The sequence below is a fragment of the Malania oleifera genome, chromosome 13, assembly GCF_029873635.1.
Source record: "Malania oleifera isolate guangnan ecotype guangnan chromosome 13, ASM2987363v1, whole genome shotgun sequence".
Taxonomy (NCBI): Eukaryota; Viridiplantae; Streptophyta; class Magnoliopsida; order Santalales; family Ximeniaceae; genus Malania; species Malania oleifera.
The window spans coordinates 32,569,466-32,590,097 of NC_080429.1; the positions used below are offsets into that span (position 1 = coordinate 32,569,466).

The 20,632-nt window shown below is 35.2% G+C and overlaps 1 protein-coding gene across 1 annotated transcript in view; it reads left to right on the top strand.

Annotated features, from left to right (window-relative positions):
* Positions 1-20,632, top strand: part of LOC131146626 (serine/threonine-protein kinase ATM) — a 188,686-nt gene that overhangs the window by 50,677 nt on the left and 117,377 nt on the right. Inside the window, exons 24-31 of the mRNA XM_058096335.1 lie at positions 6,190-6,312; positions 6,601-6,728; positions 11,311-11,467; positions 14,179-14,225; positions 14,297-14,360; positions 15,788-15,862; positions 16,921-17,040; positions 17,304-17,489. Coding sequence (XP_057952318.1) covers positions 6,190-6,312; positions 6,601-6,728; positions 11,311-11,467; positions 14,179-14,225; positions 14,297-14,360; positions 15,788-15,862; positions 16,921-17,040; positions 17,304-17,489 — 900 coding nt within the window. The remainder of the gene's footprint in view (positions 1-6,189; positions 6,313-6,600; positions 6,729-11,310; positions 11,468-14,178; positions 14,226-14,296; positions 14,361-15,787; positions 15,863-16,920; positions 17,041-17,303; positions 17,490-20,632) is intronic.

Genomic DNA, 20,632 nt, shown 5'->3' on the forward strand with positions numbered 1-20,632 from the left:
TTTGATAGTAGCACTACTTCTTCATTCATTAACTGATTGAAGAATGACGATGGCTAACGGAGAAGCGATATTCTTGTTTGCTCACTAAAATTGCAAATCTATGCGTGAGATAATTTCAGGTATCAAACTTATTATGTAACTTTTAAGAGCCAACGACTATGGTTGATTCCCCTATCTTTAGAGAAGCTCTGAACTTGAGTGCAATTGCAATGATTCGTGGTCCAGATGGTAAGGAGGCCTTAGATTGGAAAAAATTTCTCGAAATGGCAGTGATTAAGGCAACATACTTTCGGGATTCAAAATTCCCTTCCTGACACTTTCAAACGAAACCAACAACAAACGAGGTGAAATGTCGGAACAACCACGAATAAGGTTAAGTCACTGACTTGACCATGAACGAGTCACCAATAACAAGACATGCCACTGCCACAACCCCCAAAATTAGCCTTCATACACAGCCACTGCAACAAAGGACCAACCAATCACCTGAATATTAATGAGGAACAACTAAAATATTGCCATTAGTGAATGATTGAAATAGTTGGGTTTTTGACCAAAAAACATGACCAAGGACTTGATATTATGGTCTATGGAAGGATTTAAATCATTCTGGAGGAAATTAGAGGCAAAACTGGCCAGAAAGTGCTCTCATTCTGGGACCTCCTATGGGGGTCTGTGGCTAATCCTCGTGCGATGAGGATTCACCCACTTACGGATCATAGGGTTTTGTAACTGGGCATGGTGTTGGTTTGAGAAATATGGAAGGGTTCTTGAGATTCTGAAAAATGGTTGTATTGTTCTGGTTAAATTTATGCCAAAATAGCCATGAAAGCTGGAATTTAGTCTATCAAGTAATTTTTCTCAACTAGTGAAGAATGATGGAAAATGTCAAGATGTCATATCTGAGCTATGTTAAGGCATTTGGAGTCACTTAATGTAAATGTAAGGATAAAGCTGTATATAAAAGCATTTGGAATTAATTACTTAATTTAAAGATGGGGCTGTAATAGTTTTCTCCTATTTTTTGTGGTGTTTTCTAGAAGTACTTTTAGTAGGTCCCAAGCTAGTATATTTGAAGAATTTTGCAATTAGGAAATTAGTATCTCAACTGTATTTGGCTTTCCTATTCTATTTCTTGGTTACATGCTAGGCTTATAAATATATGATTGTAAGATATTTTAGTAAAAGTTGAATATTATTAATTGAGTGCGAGTGTCTTTTGTGTGCAATGGCACAGTCATTTTGAGAATGAGATAGCTTCTTGTGGAAATAATTCTCATTAATTGTAATATAGGTACAGGTCTGTATAAATAGATGTACAGCAAAAGAACAGAAGGAAAGAACCAAGAAGGAAAGAACTAAAGATGCCAACTTCTAAGGAAACTAAATATTCTAGGATATTCACACATTTACAGCCGAGATTCTCTTAGAAAAATAGGAAAGTTGACTAAACAGATTTGAAACTTTCCAACACTCCCCCTCAAGCTGGCTTGAAGATATCTTCCATGGTCAGTTTGCTAATGAAGTATTCAAACTGTTTCTTCGGCAGTCCCTTTGTTAGTATGTCTACTACTTGCTCAGTTGTCAAGATATATGGCAGACAAATTACTCCCTCATCTATTTTCTCCTTGATAAAATGCTTGTCTACCTCCACATGTTTAGTTCTATCATGAAGAACTGGATTGTGAGCGATAGCTATTGCAGCTTTATTGTCACACTACAGTTTCATTGGTAGTGAATTAGTAATCTTTAATTCTTCCAGCAACCTTCTGATCCATAGTGCTTCACAAGTTCCATGAGCAACATCCCTAAATTCTGCCTTTGCACTACTCCTTGCCACCACATTTTGTTTCTTGCTACGCCATGTTACTAGTTTTCCTCCAACAAAGGTGTAATAGCCAGAAGTTGATCTTCTATCAGTGATACTTCCAGCCCAATCTGCATCAAAGTATACTTCAACCTGTAAATTCCCATGTCCTCCAAATAATAAACCTTTACCTGGAGTCCCTTTTAGGTACCTTAGAATCCTGTACACAGCATCAAAATGCTCAAGTCCTGGTGAGTGCATAAATTGACTTACCACGCTTGTTGCAAAGGCTATGTCAAGACGTGTATGAGAGAGATAAAGGAGTTTCCCTACCAATCTTTGGTATTGCTCTTTGTCGATCACTTCTTCAGCCTTAGCTAGTTGGAGTTTTATGTTCGGCTCTATAGGTGTTTCTGCTGCTTTGCACCCTATCAGACCTAGTTCTCCAAGTAAATCAAGCACATACTTGCGTTGGGAAACAAAAATTCCTTTTCTTTGACCCTGCAAATTCCATACCAAGAAAATACTTCAAGTTGCCTAAGTCTTTGACCTCAAATTCCTGCGCAAGGATCTTCTTTAACCTCTTTAGCTCATTGCTATCATTACCTGTTAGAATTATATCATCTACAAAGACAATAAGGATAGCCATTTTACCTTCACTTGTGTGTCTATAGAACATAGTATGATTGGCTTGACCTTGGCTGTAGCCATGACTCTTTACTACCTTCCCAAAGCATTCAAACCAAGCTCTAGGAGATTGTTTGAGTCCATACAATGATTTCCTCAATCTGCACACCTTGCCTTTGTCACCTTTCCCTTCAAATCCTGGCGATAGATCCATAAAGACTTCCTCCTCTAAGTCTCCATTTAAGAAGACATTCTTCACATCTAGTTGATATAAAGGCTAGTTAGAGTGAGCTGCTAGAGAGAGCAACACACAAATTGAGTTCATCTTGGTTACAAGAGCAAATGTTTCTTAGTAGTCAATTCCATATGTTTGAGTGAACCGCTTCGCCACAATCTTGCTTTGTACCTTTCTGTACTCCCATCGGCCTTGAATTTTACTGTAAGTAACAGCCAACAGTCTTCTTCCCCTCTGGTAGGTCACCAATTTCCCATGTGCCGTTAGCAATTAGGTCATCCATCTCTTCTTGAACAGCTAATCTCCATTTCGGGTGATCTTGTGCTTCCTGAATGGTTCTTGGAATAAATAGATGAGAAACATTTGAAGTAAAGACCTTATGAGATTCGGAGAGTCTATGATAGGATAGATGGTTGGAAATAGGATGCGTGATACATGTTCTAACTCCTTTCCTAAGGGTAATAGTTAGGTCAAGATCAAAAGAATTATCAAAACAAGGATCTGAAGAAGAAAAAAAATACCTGGAGTATGCAAGGGAGGATGAACTTGTGTAGGTGATGATGATTGGCCTTGCTCTGGATTTGAAGAAAGAGCTTTATTATTCTGGTGATTTCTTCTTCTGGTATAAACATGAAGCTCAGATGAGGGAATAATTGATTGTATTTCTCCCCCTGTTTGTGAATCAGGTATGCCTTGTATAGGTAGACTAGGATTTCCATTATTTTCGCCAGTTAAAGTATCGGTTTCCTGACCCTTTAAAGAGTGGATGTCAATGTTAAGGAAAATATTTGGAAGAGGCTTAGAGGTTTGTTAGAACTCATCTTCAGTTTCCTTTTTCTCCCCTTGAAGATAGTTATGGCCAAAAAAGGGCTGGTTTTCAATAAAAACAACATCCATACTGATATGAATTTTTTTGGTCAGAGGGTAAAAACATTTGTACCCTTTTTTTTTAGGAGCATGTCCAAGGAAAACACATTTTTATGCCCTAGGATCAAGCTCGGATCGAAGATTGGTAGTTATATGAACAAAAACAGTGCATCCAGACACTTTTAGTGGTAGGTATGATGTTATCCGACATGTTGGAAACGTTTTTTTAGGCAATCTAAGGGAGTGATGTATTTTAGCACTCGAGTAGGCATCCTATTAATAAGATAACATGCAGTTAAAATAGCATCACCCCATAGATATTTAGGAACTTGCATTGAAAACATAAGGGCCCGTGCAACCTCTAACAAATGGCGATTTTTTCTCTCAGCAATGCCATTTTTTTGTGGGGTGTCACGACAAGTAGATAGATGTTGAATACCCTTTGTTGAAAGAAATGTTCCTAAACATTTGTTAAAATATTTAGTACCATTATCAATTCTAAGGATATTGATTTTCGTTTGGAACTGGGTTTCGACCATATTATAAAAATCCTGAAAAATTTTTTCAACCTCAGATTTGTCATTCAATAAGTACACCCAACACAAACATGTATAATCATCCATAAATGTAACAAACCATTTCTTACCAGAAGTAGTAGTGATTTTTGAGGGACCCCAAACATCACTATGAATTAAATAAAAAGGTTTGGAAGACGATAAGCTTTTCATTGATAGGTGCTTCGGTGACTTTTGGATATGTGGCAAACATCACAATGAAGAGAATTGCAATCCGGTATTTTAAAAAGCTAGGAAAAAAATGTCTTAAATAGGGAAAACTAGGATGTCCTAGTCGAAGATGCCAAAGCATTATTTATTCACGTACAGAAACAGAACTAGCACTACTACTCAAACCCTAAGCTTGTTTATTGTTGAATAAAGTCTCATTGAAGTAGTAGAGTCCAATCATCCTAGCACTGCCAATCATCCTCCCTGAGAATTGGTCCTGAAATTCACAATGGGAATCAAAGAAAATGACACAACAATTAGAATCCCGTGAGAGTTTACTAACAGACAGCAGGTTACAAGCAAGTTTAGGGACGTGAAGGACATATTTGAGTTCTATTTTTTCAAAGATTTGGACAAAACCTGTTCCAGAAATGGATGAAAAACTTCCAAATGCAATTCTAATCTTTTTTTTACTAGAACAAGGAGAATAAGATTGAAACAATTTTGAGGTACTAGTCATGTGATCAGATGCACCGGAATCTATAGTCCATGGTGCAAGATTTAAACAACAAGGGTAGGCACTAGAGTTATCACCTGTTTGGGCCAATGAACCACTAGGAAGACCAGAGGCAGAAGTAGATTTCAGTAGTTGAAGAAGATGATTCACCTGCTCAGCACTTAGGAAATTAGCTTCATTGGCTTTAGGGACTGCATGATTGCTGCCAGAGGGTCCAGATTTGTTGCTTTTCCAGTTTGCTGTCTTTCCATGGAGTTTCCAGCAATTTTCTCTAGTGTGGTGTGGCTTATTGCAATAGTCACACCATACTCGAGGCTTATCTTCGAACCTCCTTTGATTAGAGTAAGGCCGCTGGTCAAAAATATTGGCAGTAGCCAAATCTGTGTTACCAGCAGCATGTGGAGCAGGATTATTGGCAGCAAGTAAAGCAGAATTTTCCAGAGTCTCATCCTCCTTTTTCTTCATCATCACACTCCTTCGACAATCTTCTCGTTGTATTTCAGAAGAGATTAAGGTAGAGTTGAAGAAGGAAGAAAACCCTATAGAGATTAGGGTCAGATTGGAGCCGCCAAGGGAAACTAAGGTTTACACAAGGCCAAGAGCCGGACCTAGCTCTGATACCATCTAGAATGAGATAGCTTCTTGTGGAAATAATTCTCATTAATTGTAATATAGGTACAGGTTGTATAAATAGATGTACAGCAAAAGAATAGAAGGAAAGAACCAAGAGGGAAAGAACTAAAGATGCTAACTTCTAAGGAAACTAAATATTCTAGGATATTCACACATTTACAGCCGAGATTCTCTTAGAAAAATAGGAAAGTTGACTAAACAGATTTGAAACGTTCCGACAGTCATGCATCAACAAAATACTAAATTGGGAAAGTATGTGACTGGAAGTTTGCAGAGGGTTGTTTTCCTTGTTCAATTGTCCATATTTTATAAAATAGAAAGAGTGAGATTTGTCCTAAATATAGAAACAAATTATTAAAAATGAGTAAGTTTTCCTAATAGGAAGATTATATTTTTTATCAACCATTTGGTGCTTTTATGGTTCTCCTCATCCCCAAATGTTTTTTAGTTTTTAATTCTCATGCCTAATTGGAATCTCCTTGTATTCCTTGTGGGAGGCTAGGTTGATTGCCCTTGTATTTAATGCATTTGCCAACTCCATATTTGTATATTCTATCATATTATTTGGATAGCGTGTTGCTGTGCCTGTTCTTAATTTTTATTTTTAATTTTTAGATTTTGTGGTTTTTATTTATTTTTAGTCTCATCTTTTAGAAATTGTATCAGATGCACAAATTAATCTCTACCCCGATTCATTCTTTATTTTCCTTTAATATGAATCTTGTAACAAAACCTGTCTTATGTTACAATCATATTGCTATTTGATTTCAATGTGCAGAGTCTAACATCTCTTGGTGATCTGGTGAACAAATTTGCTGAGTTTGATCTTGATTGGCCCAGACGTGTTAAGCTGATTGATTGCATATGCAACTTTGTTGTACTTAGTCCTGAAATTGGTCAGGTGATGGTCTTTAGGATCAAAATTTGATTTCTGTTTGGGATTGGCTGACACATGTATTTAAATTGGCCCCAATCTGTACATTTTTTAAAATTAGTTTATCTTTTTTTTTGGTTTATGGTTGGATTGTACTTCCAAATTTGAGGTTTTGGGGGGGTGGGGGAAGGGTGCATTTTTTGTGATTATTTTTCAATTTGTTTGATTTTGTCCTAATGGTGGGAGAATCTCATTACTGATTTTATTTCTATAATTCCTTGTGATGCATGGATGCTCTGATTTGACCATTTATAGATAATGATTGAAAGGCTGCTTATGTTGCTGAGGGATCCTGATTACAGAGTTAGGTTCTTCCTGGCCAGACGAATTGGTGTGCTTTTCCAAACGTGGGATGGTCATAATGAGCTTTTCCAAGATATTTGGTGGGGTGTTGAAAATGCTTATTTAATAGTTTGCATAATTTATTTTATTCTTTCAATTTCTTGCGACTCATATTATGGATTATATGGTATGTATTTTTTGGTTTTCATAAAGTCCTTGTTTACATTTTCCTCCTGCCTCCCAACTTGTTACCTGGTTTAGTTACAGTTACCATTTTGTTAAACTGTTTGTTTTCCGCTTGAAATTGAAGCCTACTTGGTATTTACAGCTGAAATATATTCTGTCGTCTCATCTTTTCTTTTGTTAAATGTTAAGTACGTCAGCTTTATTTTATGAATCCATCACCGAAATTTCATCTAAAGGAATTATCATTCAAAATTTCATATATATATATATATATATTACATGTAATGCTGTACTTGAAGTTAAAACCTAGGTGACCTAAACTTAATTAGAGTTTGTAGTTACTGCTAAAATGAATTTTTTTGTCTCTCTTTTGTTGAACTAACTTTATATATTTGGGCTTTATTTATAAATCCATCTTTAAAATTTCATCTTCGTGGGTTACACTTGAAATTTTCATTTTTATGGATTTTTAACATGTCAGAAGCTTATTGTGCTCTTTTAGTATGTTATGGGGTGTGATATGGGCAAAATATGAAACCTTATACATTTTCTTTCCTTATTGCCTTCAAATTAATTATGAACCATTCTGCATGTACCTGTTGTGGAAGCAGCCTCATAAGGCTGCGTACTATAGACCCATTGTGCTCCGCCCTTTTCCCGGACTTTGCGTATGCAGGAGTTTTGTGCACCGGGATGCCCTTTCTATTTCAGGTTATAAGTGCTTATTTGTACAGAAATACAACGATTTTGAGAACATACATGGAACAGCAGGAAATATTGGAAAGTTTCATATGCTCATTAGCGTAGTTTGAAAGTTATTGATTGTTCATATGCAAATATTGCCCCCCCAAAAGTCATGTTAGGTAACATGAAGAAGATGTTGGCACACACGGAAAGGCAAATATTAATTATTTGAAATAAATATAGATTATTGAATTTCACTATGTGTCTCTGGTATTATTCTTTTTTTGATAATCACTACACATTAAATTAATAACAAAATTGATTGAGATTCTGATTTCTCCAAGTCTTATAAATTAGCAAAATACTTGAAGTGGTTTGAATTTATTAAAAAAAGGAGAAAGACTGAAGCATGATTCTGTTGATCAACAGTCAACTTTTTGATTAATGCTGATGTATGCTTTCAGTTTCATTTAGTTTGTATTTAACTTTTTGCGGATCTTTTGAGAAATTTTTGACATTAATCAATGCCACTTCTATTGATTGGGTTAAAAGTGATTTCTGATTTGAGAAGTAATGCACAGTGTATATATTGAACTTTTTTGTCTGGAATTTTCTGCAATTAGTCTTCATAAACAGGATATTCATCATTTTGATGGCAATTTTTTTTAAAAGTTTAGAATAAGGAATTAAGGGAAATCTGATTGTAATTTAATCAATTAATCTAGCTTAAGTGCTGGAAAATTCCTTGTAGAATGAAGCCTCTCATACTCGACTCTAAGAAATGGAATCAAGCATCAATGCTTTATAACAATGTGATAGGAATTGAGTAGCATCATCATCAACATTATTCCATCATTATCCAATTTATTTTTTGATCTATGAAGGCCCTTTTGTACTACATTGCTTCTTGTTCATTTTTCGTGACTGAAACTTCCCATTGAAGTTTCCACATTTGGCGTTGCATTGTTCTGCTCATAGCTTTACAGACAATCACAAACATGTATGCATGGTCTTAAATTTCAACGAAATTGTCGAAATTTCTGTTGAAATTTCCGATTTCAATCACCCTCAAAATCGAAATGGTATTCGATTTTCGTCTTGCATAATTTCCGTTGAAATCTCAACGAATCATCCGTCATTTTTCGTGACTGAAACTTCCCATTGAAGTTTCCACATTTGGCGTTGCATTGTTCTGCTCATAGCTTTACAGACAATCACAAACATGTATGCATGGTCTTAAATTTCAACGAAATTGTCGAAATTTCTGTTGAAATTTCCGATTTCAATCACCCTCAAAATCGAAATGGTATTCGATTTTCGTCTTGCATAATTTCCGTTGAAATCTCAACGAATCATCCGTCATTTTTCGTGACTGAAACTTCCCATTGAAGTTTCCACATTTGGCGTTGCATTGCAACATAGCTTACAGACAATCCCAACATGTAGCATGGTCTTAAATTTCAACGAAATTGTCGAAATTTCTGTTGAAATTTCGATTTCAATCACCCCAAAATCGAAATGGTATCGATTTTCGTCTTGCATAATTTCCGTTGAAATCTCAACGAATCATCCGTCATTTTTCGTGACTGAAACTTCCCATTGAAGTTTCCACATTTGGCGTTGCATTGTTCTGCTCATAGCTTTACAGACAATCACAAACATGTATGCATGGTCTTAAATTTCAACGAAATTGTCGAAATTTCTGTTGAAATTTCCAATTTCAATCACCCTCAAAATTGAAATGGTATTCGATTTTCGTCTTGCATAATTTCCGTTGAAATCTCAACGAATCATCCGAAAAATTTATCGAAATCTTGATATATTGGTGAAACTTGTCGAAATTTGAACTATACAATGAAATTTCCTCATAATTCATATGAGAGATTTAGGAGTGAGTGAAATTTCTCTCTTAATTTATTTTATTTATTTTTGTCGAAACGAAGATTATTACAAGTGTTTTTGAAATTATTTGAAAAAATAAACTTACAACAACATTTTATTTAACCATTCATGTCTAAATTATCATTATTTGTATAATAAATGATATTTAAATGATTTATGAATTTCATTTGTATTAATTGAATATGTTTAATGTACATTTTTTTACAAATATGTTTATTACACATACTATATTACAACTTTTCCAGCTCATACACAACATAGATGTATTTAACTCACAACATATTAGTCCTAAAACTTACATTATTATGTCTGTTAACCATTTCTAAAGTTTCACAAAGAATTCCATGCTTTACTACTGATTTACGTTATTTTTTCAAATCGAAATTGAAATTGACATCGAAACTTCTGTACTTTTGGAGCTTCGAAATTTGAGTTGAAATCAAAATTTGAGTCGAAATCGAAATTTAAGACCTTGCATGTATGCATGTATTTATTGTTTGCAATTGGTGATGGATAATTTTAGGCATTTGTATTCTCGCTATGGAAAGTTATGTTAGTTTTACTCTTTAATTTAAGGTTATTATAAGTCCCATGTTTGTGTAACTAAATAGTTACCTTGCACTTATGTTGAATTCCCAATTTCTTACCCAGTATATCTTGTCCCTTACTCTCCCCAATTTTACTTTTTCTTCCTCCTCCACCTGCACCCTGTCCTCTAGTGTAAACGTTAGGAGCCGTTTGGTATCACTGTAAAAAATTATGAAAACAAAACCATAAACAAAAACTGAAAACCAAACAAAAACTGAAGACCGAAAACCAACAACTAGTTTGGTTAATATTTCTAATACTAAAACGAATTAAAAACTTGATTAAACAAATGCTCATTTTTTTCCTAGAATCAAATAATAATTTAAATATTTTAAAAATAATAAAAGTACAAAATAATAAACATTAAAAGTACTATAATGAAAATTATTATATATTTTTAACTTAATTATTATATTTCAAAATTCACTTTACAAGAACAATTTTATTATACATGACAATTGAAAAATAGTAAAAATATTTTGTTAAATGGTCTTTAGTATTATATTTTTATTTTTTTTTTGAAAATTTATGCACATTTTTATTTTGGTTATATTTTACATTCATATAATCATTTAATTTTAATTTTAATTAAAACAAATGATAAAATGAATGGTCTAATCCTAAAAAGTTAGCTGTTGATGATGAAATATTGTAGCAATAGGCTGCCAAAACAATTAAAAACCATTGGAGCTTGTTCTTAGATTTTCTGCAAACAACGGAAAACCAACAGAAGAAACAAATAAATAGCAATGTAAACAAACACGTTTTCATGATCTGTTCTTCACTGTATAGAAATGAAAATAGTATACAGAAAAATAGAAACAATACCAAATAGACCCTTAGCTTTACCTTTTAATTTAGGTTATTATAACTTCCCAGTTTGTGTAACAAAATACTTTGCTTGCACTTGTTTTGAATTCCTCATTTCTTAATCTGTTTCTCACTCCTCACTCTCCCATTTATTTTTTCTTCTTCCTCCTCCTTCTCTTCTCTCCTCTGTTTCCCTCTTATTTTTCCTCTCATCTCTATTCCCTAGCTATCCGACATCAATCACGGATGTATATGAATTTTTCCTTCATCTAGGGTGGTTGAAAAACAATGGAGAGAAGGATGTTGATATTTAATGTCTATGAGAAATTGGAAGCACTTTTGACAGTGATAGCACCATTACTGAATGTTTATGTTATGCTTAATCTTTCTTCTAACCATCTTCTTATGATCTTGGAGATGAGTGTTTTCTTTGATTCTGCTTTTGTTAACAAGTGTTTCGTAGCAATTTTTTTTTTTTTAATTCTTAGTTTATTCTTCTTGTCATTGTTTCAGCTCCAATTTTTGCACTAAGCTGGTTGTTTGCTCCAAAGACAAGATTGTTACTTCCAAGGAGGTTTTAGCTGCTGGTCCTCAGCCTCGTCCAATGATGGAAACAATTATTATTACCCTTATGTATCTTGCGGCTTACAGTGAGGCATTAGAGTGGGAGGTATTTATACTTGCTTTTGTGAATTATTATTATCTGACTCTGGTCCATCTCTCTCTCCCCACACATGCATGCATATGGGCATACACTATTGATCATATATTATTATATAAAATTAAATCTGAATGTAAAGCTTTTGAAGGACATAATATTCATCAAATGAATTTGGCACCTAGTGCACAAGCCTTTTTTTGTTGGAGAGTTGAGTTGTATAACCTTACTTCCACAGTTTGAGTGGTTCTTGCTGTGACTTGAACCACAATTACCATAATTTGTTATCCCCCAAGCAAATTGTGATTTGGAACATTTAATCTAAAATATGGATCAACAATTTGGAATGCAATATTCAAGAATTAGATAAAATGTGATATCACTATTACTTGTATAAACATTTAATACTATGTTGGATTCTAGACAAATGAGCCAATTAAATAAGATAAAGGAGCTAAAATAGAGAAGTCAATAGATTTATAGATTTTTTACAAAGCCATTAGGTTTTAGTTGATTCATTGTTGTGTGTTTGTGTATATACATACATAGATAAGATGGCCTCCAAGGCCCTTTAGGCACTTTACTAATACATGGGGATAATGGCCTATCCCTATACCTCTCTTTACTTACTAAGTTTTAATCTTAATTGGAAAGTGGTAGCCCCTAGGACTTGAACCCTAGCGTTTAGCCAAATGTGCCTTAGACCTACTGAGAAACCTTTGGGGGGTGCCCGGGGGGGGGGGGGGTTGGTGATTGATTAATTTATTTTTGGTTGATTTAGTTTGTAAATTTTACCCATGTGGTATAATTAAAGCCTGCTTTACATTATTACACTCCGTGCTATCATTGGTTCCATGCTCTTGTTCCCATTCCACATGCCATAACAACCATGTTAAAAGGGACCCTCAAGTGAATGATACCGAAACCGAATGATAGATGGCGTAGTCTAAATAATATCATATGATATTTAAGTTCGGGTCGGAGGGAAGACTTCAATCTGAGACTGGATGAAGTGGGTTACAGAGTTCATTTTGTTCTCCTGCACGATCCGTCTCAAAATAAGTGTGAGGTTTTCTTCAGTTGTAGCAAAGTTATTCTTGGATGGATTATCATCATTTTTTTGGGGCATCGGGAAGGGGATTTCAAAATGTTCATTTTGGAAGCATGAGGTACTGGATTGCAAATGACCAATTTGGGGTTTTGGCTCCAATGGAGTAGGAAAGAGGTTGTCTGTTGCTTGGCGAATTAAAATGGGATGGTTGGCAATGTTTTGTGAAAGAATTTTGTGCATTTGCTAGGGATTTCCTTCCCTGTAATGGTGGTGTAGGTGAAGGAATACAGCTACGTAATTGTTCATGGAGCCCTAGTATTGATGGAGATAATCAGGTTTGTGCATGATGTGGTGGTGTGATGCAAGTTGGGAATCTTGTTTGTTCATCGCTGATAGCCAATCATGCTTGTTCAAGGCTACGGCTCCCACTGCAGATGTGGCTAAGGTTTCGCTTGGGGCTGGGAATGCGGTGAAGATTGGGTGGGGCGGGCTTGGGTGCTTGACGATTGTTTTGGACCTGGGCCAGCTAGTGGAAAGAAAAGGATTTTTGTTGGGCTACCAGATGGGCCAGTTTGGTGAACAGGCCTTAAACCCAATGATTCTGTTTTGAGCCCAGAAGGCTTTGCCAAAGCCCTGCTTCTGGCCACATGATTTTAAATAATGGCCTCATGGGGGGCTAGAGCAGGGGTGAGGCTTAGAAGGCTTTGAATGGTTATGAGGAATACATGCAAGGATCAGTTCAGTGAGCAGTTCACATGAGGTTTCTACTGGTGGAAAGGCTTTGCTTACAGAAATAAGAAGAGGTAAAATTGGGAAAGGTTTCTTCTTGTTTATGGCCATCTTTGGTTTATATGGATGGGGAGAAATGCCAGAATTTTTAGAAGTCAGAGCATCAGGCTACTTATCTCAATTTGTTTCGGAGTAGAGTGGTGTTTGTTGTGTTGTGGGCTTCGGTGAATGGTTTCTTTCAGCATTTACCTCTGATAGATTTACGGCAGGATTGGGGCTGCTTTGCTCCATTAGAGCTGTTTTGTATTGATATGTTTTATCTATTTGTATTTAGTTTTTTTTTTTTTCTTCATTTTGTTCTTTTTCTTGTGGTTGTGGGAGATATCTTATTGTCCCTTTGTAATAAATTTCTTTGTTTATCCAAAAAAGGGTAAAGGTCTGAGGCTGCACAGGGGGAGAAGAAGCAAAAAGGTGTTGATGGGAGTAGTGGTTGTATTGCGTCAACTGGGTTTAATAAATCTCCTTCTGGTGCTGTGTGAAGAGATCTTTTTGTGCATCCTTTTGATTTTGCTTTTTGTATTACCTAAATTACACTTCTTATTCTTTGATTGTGTGTATTTTTGATAAGCATTGCTCCTTGAATATATAGTTTTAGATTTTACTTATCTGGTTATCAGTTTCCATTCAGATTGCCCTGTATCTTCTGTTTATGCTGCTGCTCTAAAAGTTTCAATTTTTCTCATTTTATCAAATTCTTTTTCACAGAGAGAGAGAGAGAGAGACAGAGTCGTGCACACATAAAAGAGCGGTGTACAAGTGCTGTTTAGTTAATCTTTTGTTGTATGTGCAGGCTGTTTTCATGTTGTGTGTTATTTCAGAGTCATGCACACATAAAAGAGCGGTGTACAAGTGCTGTTTAGTTAATCTTTTGTTGTATGTGCAGGCTGTTTTCATGTTGTGTGTTATTTCAGCCATTGATCCTTGCCAAAGGTACAATAATATTACATCTAGGCTCTGCAACTCTGATTGATCAGGCTAACTTATTGTGCCTTTTTCTTCAGGGATTTGGTCGGTGCTGTTCTTGATAACCTATCAAAACAACTCCAGTATGCAACCAGGTCAAAGGTGATGAACTGAGTTTTCTTTTATTTGGACTTTGACCCTGTTGTATGCACTGGATTTTAATATTTGTGAAAATTTCAAATATAGTTTCTAAGTTGGCTGATTGGAAGAAGTAATCTGTGATTCATCTGAACTAGGTAATGTGGTTTCCAAAAACATCTCACTAATAGCTATATGGTTGTGGACGTTCCTCTTAGACGTTAACTCCCTCTGGAACAAGGTGATAAGAAGTATGGGCTTCATTGGAATGGGTGGGATACTAAACAAGTGGTATTGTTTCTCAGGCAAGCCCTTTGACATTCTTGTCCAGAGTCCAGACTTGTTTTTCTTTCCTCTCATCCTCTTCAGAGTGGGTATTGATAAGAGGGAGCGGTTTTGGAGGATGCTTGGATAGGTGAGAGTTCTTTGGAGCTGATGGTGCCTTGCTTGTTTAAATTTTCTTTTCTGCGCAATGCACCTATCAGCTGTGTCTTTTCTTCTAAAGGGGGCCCCCCGGGGGGGGGGGGGGGGTTTTTTTATCTATAATGATTCACACTTTTTTAGGAATCTCAATGAAAGAGAGGTAGATAAGCTATCCACCTTGATTACTGCACTGGATTATTTTGCTCCATTTGTTATGGAAGATGAGAAGGTGTGGGATGGTGATTCTTAAGGTATTTTTTCTTCCATATCCTTTTTCCTTCACCTCTTGAAAATTCCTTCCCCCAACCTTTTTCCTTGGAGCCACATCATTTGGAAGGCAAAGGTCTCTCTTAAGATTCAGGCTTTCGTCTGGACTGACTTTCAATAGGGTTAATGCACATGATTTGCTAAAAATCAGGAATCCTGAGTCCCTTAGTTTGAATTTCTGTTGTATGTGCCATGAATCCAATGAAACTAGTGCTCATCTTTTCTTCCACAATCAGGCAGCAAGCTATGTTTGAAAGACTCTTTTTTCTTGCTTTGGTGAAGCATGGGTGGTGCCCAGCAGAGTAAGGGATCTTTTAATTGTGCGATTTTGGGAAGAGCAGGAATGGAAGAGTATAATAGCGTTGTGCGGTTTTCAAAATCTTGTGGACTCTTTTGCTCGAGGGGAATGCTAGAACTTTCTAGGGCCGTTCCAGATCTTCTACCTCATTATGGGATACAGTGGTATTTTTGGCATCTCAGTTGGCTCTTTCTTTTGGTTGTTTCTGGGGACTGTTTTTATCTGACCTTCAAAGGGATTGTATGGCAGCTCTAACTTAGATTGTTTTTATCATTTGCACTTTCTTCTTGTTTTTTTGGAGCTCATCTTTCCCCTTGTGCTTTTTAGTGTTCTATGATAAAATTTCTCTTGTTAAAAAATTATTCTTTTTGAAGGTTTGCTTGGTTTCATTTTTCATTTCAATTTCATATAACACAAAAATTATGGCTTTATTTATATATTTATTTATTTTGAATGTGGGCAGTATTTGGAGGAATTTATGGGATCAATACTCTTTAGTTGGGTTGCTTGCGGTGTAAGCCTTGCTGCCCTTGTTGAGGTAACATATTCATGTCTTGTCCCCAGTTATTTTATCTGCAGGTAATCAAACAACCACAATAATTCAAAATTTTATGTTTCTTCATGAGTCCAATTTTGAGTAAGGAATCTTTGCTTTTGAAATTTGAACGTGACTGTATGAAGGACCTGATTTTCTGAAGGAGAGGCTTTGAGGAGCTTGTTGGTATATTGATTTAAGTGTAAAATAATTTTTTCCTATGTGTTTCTGCTGTAATAAAGAAAGTGTACATTTGTTGTTCTCAACCCTATGATTTTTATAGTGGGGGATAGCTGCAAAAGAGAAGTTTTGAAGGGGAAGTTGCTTCTCATTGTTGTTTGTTATTATTGTTGACTGAAAGAGGACAAAATGCACTTCAAGTTAATAAAGAATAGCTGAATTAAAAATGAGCAAAGACATCACAAGATAAAGGGTCCATCTAAAGTTTGGGTGAAAAACAAAGCCTCAAACTAATAGTGAATGGCTGAAAATGTTCATTAGAATGCTGTCACATGATTTCCACCTTTTGGCTAGGACATTTGCTTCACAATTAGGTGATTCACGAATTTATATGAAGGTAATAGTGCAATAATCTGTGGATATAGAAGTGTTTTTGAGGCTTCTGCAGTATTTTGCGCTACATAGATTTGTCACACTATTTCACGCACAGACATGCACAACCTTTTTAGGTTTATTGTTAGTGGATCCAATTTAAATGGGATCGCAAATTTTTTAAACCTGTACCACAATTTAAGTTAATGCATACCCAGTGTGTTGTCTTAACTGTCCAGTGATAAAATGATTTATATTGTAAATAAGATTTCTGCTATGGAAACCATATCCTCTGGTCTTTGTTAACAATTTATGAAAACTCTCCAGTATGGGCTTTACATGACCAAAAACGAGAGCCTACTTTTTATGGAACTCTTCTTCCCAATTTCTTTTCAATGTAGATTCTTTAGTAGATCAAACAGTGTCAAATTAGAGTAATTATATTTGTTTTCTATTTTTTGTGAAGTTGTAAATATCTTTTCTTAGCGTTTTTTAATTGTTCTTTGCAGATAAGAGATCTTTTTGTTTTGAGTGCGGAACCAAGTAATTTCATGCAGTATTGTTGCTTTTGGCTTCTTCCTGCACTAATTCTGCATGAGGACACTTCCAATCTAAAATGGGTTGCTATGGTTAGTGGTTTTAACTTAATTTTTTTTTTTTATAATGTTTTTGGAACTCTTAATTTTATGTCAAAAATTTTTGGATAGCATTGGTAGAAGGTTGGCATCATTGATTTTGTACAGTTACACATTTTTCCCATTTTAGACTGAGGTATAATATTTTCTCCTGAAACTTCTCATATTGTTCATTAAGGTTACAGCTGTTTAGTATAGATTTCATATTGTTAATTAAATTATTTGTTCCTTCTATTGACACTTCAGTCTCTGCTCAGGTTGCTTCTCATCCTTTGGCAGTATTGGTTAGAAATCAGTTTGTGCCAATCTTTTCAATTTGTATGGCATTGCATTGTGGTAAGAAGCCTGGCTGGGAAAAGGGCATGGCCGTGCTTCAGAGTACAATTTTGTATATCGCTGAGATATCTGAAAATGAAAGAGATATACTTATAAAGAAACATATGGTATGTTCCTTTTGTTTGAATGCGAGTTCTCTGAGTATTTATTTATTTATTTTTTATTATGAATTTAGATGCATGCTTATCAGCTTATTCATCTGTTATTCAAGATTATTGCAGTTCATCATTGGATCATGTCTTTTGGAACTTGAATTGTACATTCGAGCACTTGTGCAGTTTTTGGTATTTGTCATGTATACAAAATTGTGGGCCTGTGGCATGGGTATGGCTTATAGGTTGCTGAATCAGTTTCAAGTGCGACTGTTTTTGTGTCTTAACTTAAGAAAAGAATAGAGTGTATAGTCTATGTTTCCTGAAATCTAGGCTTCCTATTGTTGCTGTGGGGGAGTTTAACTGATGCCGTATGGTAACTCCTGAGAGTTGTTGTGTCTTTATGTTGCTTTTTTTATTAGACCTTGAAATCACTTCCATATGCTGTCGGGGTATCTTTTGTCCTTCTATGAAGCAATTCTTGTCATAGAACTTTATCAGTGTTTTAAGGTGCATAATGATATGGCAGTAGTGCTAGAGATCAACAGTCAGAAAGTTGTCAGGGAAAGGGGGAGTGCATTATCTTATGTTAAGTTTTGTATTCTTGTAGATAGTGTTTGGATTTAGTTACTTAATTTTAGCTGCAGGGTCGTATAATAGTTTTCTAGCAGTCGGAATGCTTACAGTATTGTTCTGTAATGAATTCTCTTTTAACTGCTCTATTGCCTTTCAACAGTTTAAAATAGATTGGAATTTCCAATTTTCTTTCCTTGTGCTTTCTACTTTTGATTACCAACAATAGGGTGCTATATGAGGCCTCATGATGTTAGAACACAGATACCCTCTAGAATTAGCTTTTCTTTTAAGAACTGGACAAGTGGCCTTTTGTAGCATTGCTTCAAATAATGTCCTTTATGGCTTCTCCTTATCCTTGTTTGGCCTTTGCTTTGGTTTGGATCGCATTTGTTCTTTCTTGGGGTATTGAGTGCATGATCAGCTACCCCATCCCCCCCCCCCCCCCCCCCCTTCCTTTCTCTTCATGGCTATCTTCTGTTAGCTCTCTCTCTTTCTCTACATTTTCTTGTTTGTTCAACATTGCATGCCATGAGGCTTTGTAGATATTTTGAAATTGTATGTTCATTTTGTTTAATGTTTTATTTTGCTAAAAAATTTGGAAATGTCCTATTATACTGTTCCTCTGTGGATGTTTTGGATCAAGATAGAGAAAAACTTATAGTCTGATCCTTTCTCCCTGTTTTTGTAAAATTTCACTCTTTATATCTGAGGTACATCCTATTCTCAACTTCACATTTACTCCAGTATTATATGGATCAAAAAGAAAAATATTTATCATGTTCATATATCTATATAAGCTACACATTAGATATCATGCATTCTTTCCTTTCATACCTGCTTAATTCCAAAATTTTATGCCTAGCAGTGTTGGTAAAGTTTTGAAACAGTTGTCTTGATTTGCACCCTATAATTTGTAAGTTGTTCATAAGGGAAGGAATATTCTCACTTTGAATCCCACTTGCATGTTAGAGTTGTCTTAGATGTTCAGTTAAGATTTATTGAGGCAATTTCTCATTGGGACAATCAAGCCAATTAGCTATTGGGTGCTTATGGAAGGGACTATTTGGTTTTGAGGTACCTAATTCATGCACTGCAGGATCCCCTAATAAATTAAAGTGGTTTACAGGTTTTCAATCCTCAAGCAAGGTTCAAACTGTGAAGGTACAATATTGCCAAATGATGCTAAAATGTTTGACGTATTTAACTATTCCTCACTCTTTTCAATAGGGTTAGAGTACAAGGTTGTTATGGACAACACCTTTGATGTTTTTTAACGAGTCTTGGGTTTCTCCGACTATGGTGGGAGTATTTTTGGATTGAGTATTGTTTATGGTATGCATATTCCTTGGTCTTAAATTTCCACGAAATTGTCGAAATTTCCAATTTCTGTCACCCTTGAAATTGAAATGGCAGTCAATTTCCGTCTTGCATAATTTCTGTTGAAATCTCAATGAATCATCCGAAATTTATCGAAACCTTGAAATTTGAGCAAAATTTGTCAAAACTTTAACTATAAAATGAAATTTCGTCGAAATTCAAATGAGAGATTCAAAAGTGAAGTGAAATTTCTCTTTTAATTTATTTTATTGAAACAAAAGGTTATCACAAGTGCTTTTGAAATTATATGAAAAAATAAACTTATAGTAATATTTTATTTCATCATTCATGTCTAAATTATCAATATTTGTATAATGAATAATATTTAAATGATTTATGAATTTCATTTACATTAACTGAATATGTTTAATGTACATTATCTTACAAGCATGTTTGATACACATACTATTTTACAACTTTTCCACCTCATACAAAACATAGATGTATTTAATTTGTAATATATTGGTCTTAAAACTTATATTATTATGTTTGTTAACCATTTCTAAAGTTTCACAAAGAATTCCATGCTTTACAACTAGTTTCGGTTATTTTTTCAAATCGAAATCAAAATTGACATCGAAATTGAAATTTCCGTCGAAATTTCCATACTTTTGGAACTTTGAAATTTGAGTTGAAATAGGAATTTAAGACCTTGGCATATTCTAGTTATTGTTTTGGACCTTTTGGTGGAGTGAGGTTGTTGAGGATGTTGGATGGAATGGGAAAGGTTTTGATTTTATGTTAGATTTTGAGAAAGCCTATGACAAGGTGAATTGGAATTTTTTAGATAGGGAATAGGGTGTTGGATAGGAAGGGTTTTGAGCCGAAATGGAGAGGTTGGAATAGAGTTTGTTTCTCATCCTTTTCTTTTTATGTGATTATTAATGGAGAACCTAATACTTGGTTCTCAGTTTTAGGTGTGTTGCAAGGGGACCTGTATCTCAATTTCTTTTTATTTTGGTAGTGTCTTTGGAGGATGATTGGTGGGGCCATAGACAGGTTTAGTGCAAAATCTCAGTGGCAACTGGCAAGCAATGGTGTTTTTTCCCCATTTGTAGTTTGTTGATGATATTATTATTTTTCTTGTAAGATGATACTTTTTCCTTTATGTAATCTTTCTACCCTTGGTGGGCAAGTGCGTTTCTCTCTATGAGAATGGTCCCCCCCTACCCTCAAGATGTGGGTTAAAAAATTTTGAGAGTGTT